At 39.7% G+C, this 10867-nt stretch overlaps 1 protein-coding gene across 2 annotated transcripts in view; it reads left to right on the top strand.

Annotated features, from left to right (window-relative positions):
• The window catches only part of LGI1 (leucine rich glioma inactivated 1), a 35935-nt gene extending 25292 nt beyond the window's left edge, over positions 1-10643 (top strand). For both annotated transcript variants that reach the window (XM_037805326.1, XM_037805327.1), the window contains 4 exons: positions 2519-2590; positions 5114-5283; positions 6743-6907; positions 9464-10643. In XM_037805326.1, the coding sequence (XP_037661254.1) occupies positions 2519-2590; positions 5114-5283; positions 6743-6907; positions 9464-10299 (1243 nt within the window). In that variant the 3' untranslated portion in view covers positions 10300-10643. The remainder of the gene's footprint in view (positions 1-2518; positions 2591-5113; positions 5284-6742; positions 6908-9463) is intronic.
• Positions 10644-10867: the final 224 nt, after the last annotated feature.

Genomic DNA, 10867 nt, shown 5'->3' on the forward strand with positions numbered 1-10867 from the left:
TCCCAGGCTCTGTCACCATTTTTCTTAAGACATTCTTTGCCCAAGTCCCTGCTGCCTGGCTTCTTTTTATCCAAATGTAACCCAGTTGCCACTGAAACTTAGAGAACCTATCCAAACCCCAGTTTCTGGGTCTCGGGCATCCTGAAGATTCCCTCTCATTTCTGAATCTTATTACCTCTTGTTTCTACTTCTTTGTGAGTCTAGGTGGTCTTCTCATGCCTACCCTTCATCAAACCTAGATGTGACGCTCCATCATATCACCTTCAAAAGCAATCCACTGTGAGTCAGTATTTTATTGAATCATTGTAGTACAACAGGGAAGGGTCACATTGGGTGCAGAAAATCCATTCACCACTTCTCCTCCTGCCACCCTTCGTGCTGCCCTGCCTCCCCCACCCTCTGGTTCCCGGGGTGAGAACCTCCCCGTGACAGGAAGTTCTCAGGCCTCATTCCAGAGTCCATCAGGCCAGCCTGAATTGCTCAATCCCACCCCCCAATTCTGGTGAGTTAAAAGTCCTCCATCTTGTCATACAAAAATGTCATGTGTATCTCATAGGTCTTACAGCTCCAAGCCTGCCTTCCTATAGTTGGCCCCCATCTTGGCTGTGTGAAGCCTACAGCTCTATTCCTTTGGGCATGATGTGGAATTTCCAGGTTTCACACGTTTTTTGTTTAAAAGAAACCCCCATTGTGCAAATATGACTTCTCTTCCTGGGCAACACTCTTAGCAGCAGAAGTTCATGATTTGGCTGTTGAATCATTTCACACTCACTGTCCGGTGACTTGGCCTCCTCCAAGCTTGTGCCCTGCAGCCAGTTACAGTTTGTGCTGGCTCACTCAAGTATTTCTAGGGGAGGGACAGCCACTGGGAGAAGTCAGCATGAGAACTTTAAGACACACTGTGCCAGAAAATAGATTGAAACACATTACATGGTAGTGTCTCTGAACTAATCCAAGACACCAGGAAATCTCATTCAAACACAGTCAGTAAACTGAATTATGGAGACAGTCTCTTGAATATTCTTCTTCAGCAACATTTTATTAAGACCACTTCACATGGGCAGTCACAACAGTTCACTCAAATGGCCAGTTTTCAAAATATTGTTTCTTGGATGGTATATACACAGAAGCCCTTCTTCTCCTCTTTTCCTCTTGTCTTCTTCTTCTTCCTCCTCCTCCTCCAAACTACCCTTTATTAGAGCAGATCAGCTACCTCCACTTAAAAATGAAAAAACTGAATCTCAGAGAAGATACATAACCACAATCACACAGCCAAGTAGTGGAGCCAAGATTCAAACCCAGCTAGGAATGACTCCAAAACCACACTCTTAGCATAAAATGGACCATCACTGGATCTGGGACATTCTGATTCAGTTCCCATTCTTACCTTCCAAGACAAAAAAAATTGCCATAGTATACGAATTTCTAAAACCCAGAAAAACAAGATCATTAATTTAAAAATAGATTTTTTAAAGTCTTGAATATTTGCACTTGAGAAGTCTTCTATTAAATTACAGGCAGTAAAAGAGATACAATACTTTTGAAAGTGTTTTAAAGGGAATTTGAGAGAATTTCCAAGAGACTTGGAGGCCAGAAACATAGGTTCTTTGGTATTGGTGTTGTTTTTTTATATTTCTGCAAAACCCCCCTTCCCAGAGAAACGTATGAAATGTGTTTTTGTATAGCACAGGTTAAAAATAGATGATTACCATATCTGGTGCCCTTCCCTGATCACACAGCATCAGCTCTTTATTATGTCCACATTTTCTGTAATACGTACACATTTCCCTTTCTTTATACTATCAGGACTATTTTGTACTTAACTTGGATTAGAATAATTTCAATAATCTGTGGGAGAACAAATAGGAAGAGATAAAAAAATTCTTGTGATAATAGGGCAAGAACTAGAGGAAGGGGAAAGAAGAAGATGTTTAAAGAGGATGGGTGGATGAACGGATACAGTATTTGTGAGAAAACTGTTTTCTGAGTTGAAACAGATGGAGCTAAAGGGATAGGTGAGATGGTCCCGAAGCTCTCAAGCTGTTGGTACTTGCAGCAGGAGAGCTTAGCTGGTCTCTGGAGCAAGTGGGAAGTAGGGAGGAGGAAAGGAACAGGAGAAGAGCTATCTGGGTGTCAGGAGACAGGGCATTTGGAGTTGGACCCTGCTGCCTATTTAGTCAGTCATCATTTGGGAGACATCTGCTAGACTGAATGTCTAGAGTGTGAATTTCTATTCCTTTCTGAATAGGAAGATCAGTGGCCAGGCATGGTTTAGTTTTACCATTATACATAAAGTACCATAAATACTGAGTGGGTGTGAAACAAAGAGGCCAGGAATTGAAAATACAATAGCAGGCAACTTGGGAAAATTAGTGCTGCAAGTAATTTAGTGTAGAATGGAAAGAACAAAAGGAACTCATAATAAGTTCTATCATTAAATGCGTTTATTTAGTTTACGACTACAGTTTACATCATTCTTTTTTTCTTTTTTTCTTTTTTCTTTTTTCTTTTTTTGCAGGAGCCTTGCGAACAACAATCTCCAGACACTCCCAAAGGATATTTTCAAAGGCCTGGATTCTTTAACAAATGTGTAAGAAATCACTGATTAGTTAATACATTTGCTGTAATTAACAAAGAAGCCTGGTATTGATGATTAGAATTTTAATTTGGCTTTAAAATTAAACTAGAGTTTTAAAATTAAAAATTTAAATTGGCTTTAATTTGAAATTTACTTGGGCTAACTTTTGGCTCTTCTTTGATCTTTGGCATTGGAAATTCTGAATATACAGTATCCTGGCATTCCTTTGACAAAGTGTGTGTCTGCATGGGAGGGAGTGATGATAAAGGACCTGAGGGGGTAAGAATGGGAGTCCTTGAAAGAAATTTCAAGATCCTTTTTCTTTTCTCATGAGGTCCAGGAAATGGGGCCACAAAGGAAAAACATAAGAGACTGGGAAACTGACAGAGCAGAGATGAGAGGCTACACCCATGGGTTGGTCAGTCAACAGAGAAATGGAGCAGGAAGTGGGGGAAGGGAGGCAAGTTTGTCTTTTCTCTCATTAGACGGAACAACAACTCTAGGCTTAATCCCCAGGAATTTGGCCTAAGCCCCAGGAAGGGAATGAACTTAATTATTTTTGACCCCTTTTCAAACAAAAGCGCTTTCAAACTTTGACTTTTAAGCTTCAGAGTGAAAGATCTTTGCAAGGAATTTGTATATTTTGCTGTAAGCAAAGCAAGTAATACATGCCTAACACTTTTGAAAGCTATTTAGCTTCATTAAGCTCCTTCCAAAACACTGGAAGGGTATTTAAATGTCATAAGGTAGACTACAGAAGAAAATGAAAGGATATATAAAAACAAAAGATTTCTCATTATCAAGGACATTGCTAAAGAATGAATATCAATTCAAAACAACTTTTGTTCAATAACAAAAAAATCCTAGTCAAGTATTTTCTTCTAAACCCAGTATTTAACTTCAAATCAGCAAGCTAATGAAAAACTTTCTTTGTTCCTTGCAGTGAGCCCCCTGCCCCTCCCCCACACCAGTCACCCCAATTCCTGAATGATGATTTATTTCTAAGAGAGTGCCAGAATCACGACACTTCCAAGAGAGTCCGGGACAGACCACAGTTATGGGCTCTGGTGTACAAGCCTAGAAAGGTTGAGTCAGAGTATTCTTAGGAGATGAGGTCAGTTCTGGGAATGCCTTGGAAGTTAGATGGTGCTCCATGGCAAACTTGGGGAAGCAGCTAATTGGGAACCCACTGGCCTATCCCATATTGGTATGTGCCCCACACCCAGAAAAACTCTTAAGATTGGCTCAGTCTCTCCAGGGAATCCCTTAATGGGTTTTGGCCTCTTGAGCCTACTCTGATATGCCCAAATCAAGAATTATCTTAGAAATTCAAAGACAATGCCAACTTGCCTTTTAGTGGATTTTTGGTATTCATGAATGTATCTCTCAAAAAATGTTTTTCAATGCCTGGGCATTTAAAAAATTATGTATGTGTCTTGTGAAGAGTAGACAGTATCTATCTTAGGAATTCTGTATAATTAGGGAAGGTTTTAGGAAGGAGATGGAACTCATGAACAGAGAGTGATGCAAATAAACAGAACTTGGTAAGTTGGGGTTGTATGTAGAAATTTAAACTATCTATGCTGTATAGTTTATTACAGGCATGAGTTACTGTGTGTTTATGTTAACTCTGCTGTGTCAGAGTCATTTCCTATTAAACTTGAATTTGTGGCCCAGGGGATAGCATTGGGATTTTAACTATGTTTGTGAGGAAGAAGGAAAGCAAATAGCTCACTCGATTTAATTAGACATGATACAATAATCACTACATTCTGTCCTCTAGACCTATGCTGTCCAACACAGCAGCCACCAGGCCCGTGTGCTTCCTGAGCTCTTGAAATGTGGCTATTACAACTAAGGAACCAGAGTTTAAATTTTATTTAATTTAAAAATATTTAATCTTAAAAACTGATTCTCAGCTCAATGATTGAAAGCCTATAATGTAATGTTTGGAATAACCTGGGAGTGCAAATCTATTTTTTTTCAGCTATAAATTTTTAAAAACCTAAACACAGTTCAAGTATTTCTGATGAAACTGTATCATCTGAATGGAGACCTCAAAAAGACAGTATTTTAATAAAGAATGTAAAATATCTCATTATCTTTACATTGATTACATGTCAAAATGGTAATATTTTGTATGTAGTGAGTTGAGTGAAATATACTACTAAAATTAATTCCGCCTGTTTCTTTTTCCTTTTTTTAATGTGTCTATAGAAAATGTAAAATTCCATATGTGACTCACTTTATCTCTCCATTGATCAGCACAGCTCTAGACTGAGGCAGCTTTGAATCCAAGAAGGAGTAAGGTAGTGAGGCCCATTGACTGGAGTGGGCCTCAAGGGCACAGTGTGGTGACTCTCTGAGGCCAAAGTGAATGGTCAGTCAGTTCAAGACAGGTTATGGGACACGATGTAAAATCCAAGGCGTAAAGTCTGGTAAGGCCATTCTGCACATGGCAATGGCTGAAGAAGAATTCACGCCTGTTTCGGTAGGGCACTCCTACAGCAAAAGCAGCTGAAGTTTGTCTTTCAGGGACCTGAGGGGGAATTCATTTAACTGTGACTGCAAACTGAAGTGGCTGGTGGAATGGCTAGACCACACCAATGCAACTGTCGAGGACATCTACTGCGAAGGCCCTCCAGAATACAAGAAGCGCAAAATCAATAGTCTCTCCTCCAAGGATTTTGATTGCATCATTACAGGTAATTAATTTAAAATCATTCTACTTCATTAAATTAAAATAAGGACAACTTTTTTTTGCATGTGCAGGAACTGAACTTTTTTTTTTACAGCTTAAAAACCAACTGAGCATTTTAACTTAAAAAAATACTATGAACTGTTAAAATTCCATGTGTTTACAGAAATGTTGCTATATTAGGTAACTTTCTTGGGGTAAAGTAGGAACATGTTGGAAGTTAAGCAGTTATCTTAGGTTAGTTGTCTTTTTCTTACTCCCTTGTTATGGTCTCTTTGAAATGTTCTTTTATTGTATGTTTGTTTTCTTTTTAACTTTTTTTTCATACAGTTGATTTAAAAAAGAAGGGAAAGTTAAAAAAAAAAAAAAAAAGAAAAACAAGGAAAAAAAAAGATGTAGTGCCCCCTTGAGGAGCCTGTGGAGAATGCAGGAGTATTCGCCTACTCCACCTCCATGGTTGCTAACATGACCACAGACATAGGGGACTGGTGGTTTGATGGGTTGAGCCCTCTACCACAGGTTTTACCCTTGGGAAGACGGTTGCTGCAAAGGAGAGGCTAGGCCTCCCTATGGTTGTGCCTAAGAGCCTCCTCCCGAATGCCTCTTTGTTGCTCAGATGTGGCCCTCTCTCTCTAGCTAAGCCAACCTGAAAGGTGAAATCACTGCCCTCCCCCCTACATGGGATCAGACACCCAGGGGAGTGAATCTCCCTGGCAACGTGGAATATGACTCCCGGGGAGGAATGTAGACCTGGCATCGTGGGACGGAGAACATCTTCTTGACCAAAAGGGGGATGTGAAAGGAAATGAAATAAGCTTCAGTGGCAGAGAGATTCCAAAACGAGCCGAGAGGTCACTCTGGAGGGCACTCTTACGCACACTTTAGACAACCCTTTTTAGGTTCTAAAGAATTGGGGTAGCTGGTGGTGGATACCTGAAACTATCAAACTACAACCCAGAACCCATGAATCTCGAAGACAGTTGTATAAAAATGTAGCTTATGAGGGGTGACAATGGGATTGGGAAAGCCATAAGGACCACACTCCACTTTGTCTAGTTTATGGATGGATGAGTAGAAAAATAGGGGAAGGAAACAAACAGACAAAGGTACCCAGTGTTCTTTTTTACTTCAATTGCTCTTTTTCACTCTAATTATTATTCTTGTTATTTTTGTGTGTGTGCTAATGAAGGTGTCAGGGATTGATTTGGGTGATGAATGTACCACAATGTAATGGTACTGTAAACAATCAAAAGTACAATTTCTTTTGTATGACTGCGTGGTATGTGAATATATCTCAATAAAATGAAGATTAAAAAAAAAAATTCCATGTGTTTAAAAGCAAAGTAAAATTGCCATTTCAATGTGTTTCCCTAAATTAAATGTACTTTGTATGGGAATTTGAGATCTAGCCAAGGAAAGAGGCCTTAGCACACAGTTACTCAGCATCATTTTCTTCATTTTTGCAGAATTTGCAAAATCTCAAGACCTGCCTTATCAATCACTGTCCATAGACACTTTTTCTTATATGAAAGATGAGTATGTAGTCATCGCTCAGCCTTTTACTGGAAAATGCATTTTCCTGGAGTGGGACCATGTAGAAAAGACCTTCCGGAATTATGACAACATTACAGGTATGAAAAGCCTAATTATATTTTAAGTGAAAAATTAAGCTGCTTGAGCCAAAAGCAAAAGGGAAAAATAGGAGGTATGAGGCAATGCTTTGATCATGCTTGTCATTATCATTTGAATCCTAACTCTACCTTTACTAAATGGCCTAGGATTGTTCTCTGACCCTTAATTTCCTCATTTGTAAAATGGGAATAATAGTAAATGGTTGTTATAAGATAATGCAATCATATATTCAAGGAACTTAGGATAGGACCTAGCATAGCAAATATTTAATAAAAGATGGATTATTTTCCTTCGAAGGAAAAGTACTGGAACAGAAATCATGGGTTCTAATCCAGATTCTGCCACAAACTAGCTAGGCCAGCCACTCACCCTCATTGGCCCACCTGTATCCTTAACTATAAAATTAGGTCATTATAGATCAATGAGTCTCAAACTTTGTTACAGAAGCATTACTTCTACAAAATGTAATGTATGCTTTGTGACAAAAAGGGTTTTGTGGTTCAATAAACCCGTGCATCATGGTGCATCATATCTCCCTCTTGTAGAATCCGAGTACACAAATTAGAGGCTTTGAAAAGTGCTGCAGTGAAGAAAACATTATTTTTCCCACTTAATTTTGTCTTGGGACCTAATTTTTTCCATGAAAAGTGTTCCTTAGATGATCTCTTACATTTCTTTCCCACTTTATCAATTTTTAAAATTCTAAGTCAGGTTAGAATGTGGGGCTCACTCCAAAATGTCTAGATAAGCTTTACCTTCTAACACTGTTAAGTCTTTTCATAAGAGCACTCAAACCTCTCCCATGAAAGTTTACTGATTAGACAAGGCTTGGAGAGTCATAATAAGATTTGCTGGTGACCATCAGCCCCATTGCTCAGAGGATCAAGACTTGTCTGGGGCTTGCTTGAGATGGAGCTTTCCCAGATAAAGCCATCCTTTCCAAACAGGGACCCTCCAGAATCCTTCTTCTTTCTCAAGGAGGAAGTCATGCTTCCCTTCCTCCATTAGCCCCTCTCAGTTTTCTAGTGGACTGCAGCAGGGCCTCGTGCAATTGAAATCAGATTCCTCTTACCTGCATATAGTCCATCAATTGCTTTGGATGACTCCTTAGGTGAGCACTTGATAGAGGAATGAAGCATACATTTGCAGACTTTCAAAGGGCACCTCACCGCTCATCTAGTGTGGCATGACAAATATGTGGCATATATGCTATCACTATCCTCTCCCTCGCCCTAGATAGACACTGCTAATCTATTATGGTACTCTTTCTTACATAGCATTGACATAGCCAGAGGATCCTCTCAACACAGTTCTCCAGGCAGCCACTATCAATGTTGGTATGTGTTGAAATTTATTGGCCATCCCCAATCTAGTCCAAACCCCTCAATGTACAGAAAACTGAATCCCAAAGAAGTTAAATTATTTTCTCAAGGTCACACAATCAGTTTAGTCCTGAAAGGATCAGAAACAAAATAATTTTAGCTTATAGATGGAGCCAATTAGTAGAGAGAGTTGATGTGAACATATTGTCTTAGAACTTCTACAACTACAGTCAGAAAAGGCCTGGAACCCAGATTTGCCGTGCCTCTCTTTGGATTTCCCAGAGCCAAGCTCCCTGTAGGAGATCAGATTCTATTGATAAATGTCAAACCCTAACCAAAAGGATTCCAAGCCAGGCCACTGGCTTATCAGTTTCCAAGATTTCTGAAAATATCTCATGGCCCGTGGCTGTAACCCCTCTTTCACTTTTCTCACGACTTCCTCCTCCTCCTTTTCCTTCCTGCCACCAGTGACCTAAAGTTTCAGAAAAGTGACAAGCAGCATCTCCATCCTTCTTCAGAGGACAGTCAGATTATTCTAGAGCTGGAGGCAATTCACACATAGAGCAAAACAATTCCAGATAGCAATGTGGGCTGCTCAGACCACAACTTAAGCCCTTATAGGGTGGTTGTAGAGGTCTGTGGGATTCTAACCCAGTTGGAAGCCCTGGGACAGCTAACATCAACCCGGCTTGAATTAAAAGCGTAGAGATGCTGGAGGCAGGTAGGCCTGGATTGAATCCCAATCTGCCACTTCCTAGCAGGATTTAAGCCTCTCTGCACTTCAGTCTGCTAATCTGTAAAAGGTGGGGGTGGGGGGTTGGGGGGTGATAGATGATGATAATACTTCTCTCTCGAATTGTTGGGAAGAGTTAATAGATGATTTGGCAGAACACATGTTGCTCAATAAAGGTTAGTTTTTGTTAGGGTTACTAGGATTAACTCATGATATGCCAGGGTAAGCAATGCTTTCTTTCTGCAAGAAGTGAGAGGAGAAAATCCTGGCTGTAGCTTTGTCTATCTTGAACTACTCAATTGTTGGTGAGGTGCAAAGGCACAGAACTTCAGAACCGCTTGGCCACTGGGCCTTAGAGATCGACCTTGCTTAATCAGCCAAGGAAATCTCATGTTTCAGGTTGATTTTGGTGGATGGAAGTTGTATGGCCTCAGCCTGTGTGTTTACATGCTCCAAAAGAGGATGGCCATACAACTAATCTCTCATTTGTCTTTTCCCAGGCACGTCCACTGTAGTGTGCAAGCCTATAGTCATTGAAACTCAGCTGTATGTCATTGTGGCCCAGCTGTTTGGCGGCTCTCACATCTATAAGCGAGACAGTTTTGCAAACAAATTCATAAAAATTCAGGATATTGAAATTCTCAAAATCCGAAAACCCAATGACATTGAAACATTCAAGATTGAAAACAACTGGTACTTTGTCGTTGCTGACAGTTCAAAAGCTGGTTTTACCACCATTTACAAATGGAATGGAAATGGATTCTACTCCCATCAATCCTTACATGCGTGGTACAGGGACACTGATGTGGAATATCTAGAAATTGCCAGAACACCTCAAACACTCAGAACACCTCATTTAATTCTGTCCAGTAGTTCCCAGCGTCCTGTAATTTATCAGTGGAACAAAGCAATGCAATTATTCATTAACCAAACTGACATTCCTAACATGGAGGATGTGTACGCAGTAAAGCACTTCTCAGTGAAAGGTGACGTGTACATTTGCTTGACAAGATTCATTGGCGATTCCAAAGTAATGAAATGGGGAGGCTCCTCCTTTCAGGATATTCAGAGGATGCCATCACGAGGATCCATGGTGTTCCAGCCTCTCCAGATAAATAATTATCAATATGCAATTCTCGGAAGTGATTACTCCTTTACTCAAGTGTATAACTGGGATGCGGAGAAAGCCAAATTTGTGAAATTTCAGGAATTAAATGTTCAGGCACCAAGATCATTCACGCATGTCTCAATTAATAAGCGTAATTTTCTTTTTGCTTCCAGTTTTAAAGGAAATACCCAGATTTACAAACATGTCATAGTTGACTTAAGCGCATGACACAGCAAATTCTGTGGCTGACATCAGAAACTTTCTACAGTACATGACCTGGATGAACTCATGCATGATGACTCTTCTTATCACTTGCAAATGAATGCCTTTCAAACGTTGAGACTGCTAGACCAAGCACTACCAGTATCTCCATCCTTAAATGTCCAGTCCAGTGGTGTGGGAAGTTACATTTTATAAGACGAAATTGAATTGTGTAACTGTTCTTTGCAGTGAAGATGTGTAAATAATGTTTAATGGTATCTGTTACTCCAAAAAGAAATATTAATATGTACTTTTCCATTTATTTATTCATGTGTCCAGAAACAACTGCCAAATAAAATGTTTACATTTTCTTTCATGTCTCAAGGGTAATTGTTCATAGGACAGCTTTTATTCTTGCTTATGGTATATTGAGGAAATAGTCTTATACAAGAGGGTTATATTTGGATCAAGTCTTTATGGTGTGAATGATGACTGAAGATTATACATAATTTATTAACAGATATCTACAGAGCTGGATCAGCTGGTCCTGAACGTTCAAGAGTACTTCCAAAGGTCAGGGCATTTAGGGACACTT

The sequence above is a fragment of the Choloepus didactylus genome, chromosome 15 (genome assembly GCF_015220235.1).
Source record: "Choloepus didactylus isolate mChoDid1 chromosome 15, mChoDid1.pri, whole genome shotgun sequence".
Lineage (NCBI taxonomy): Eukaryota > Metazoa > Chordata > Mammalia > Pilosa > Megalonychidae > Choloepus > Choloepus didactylus.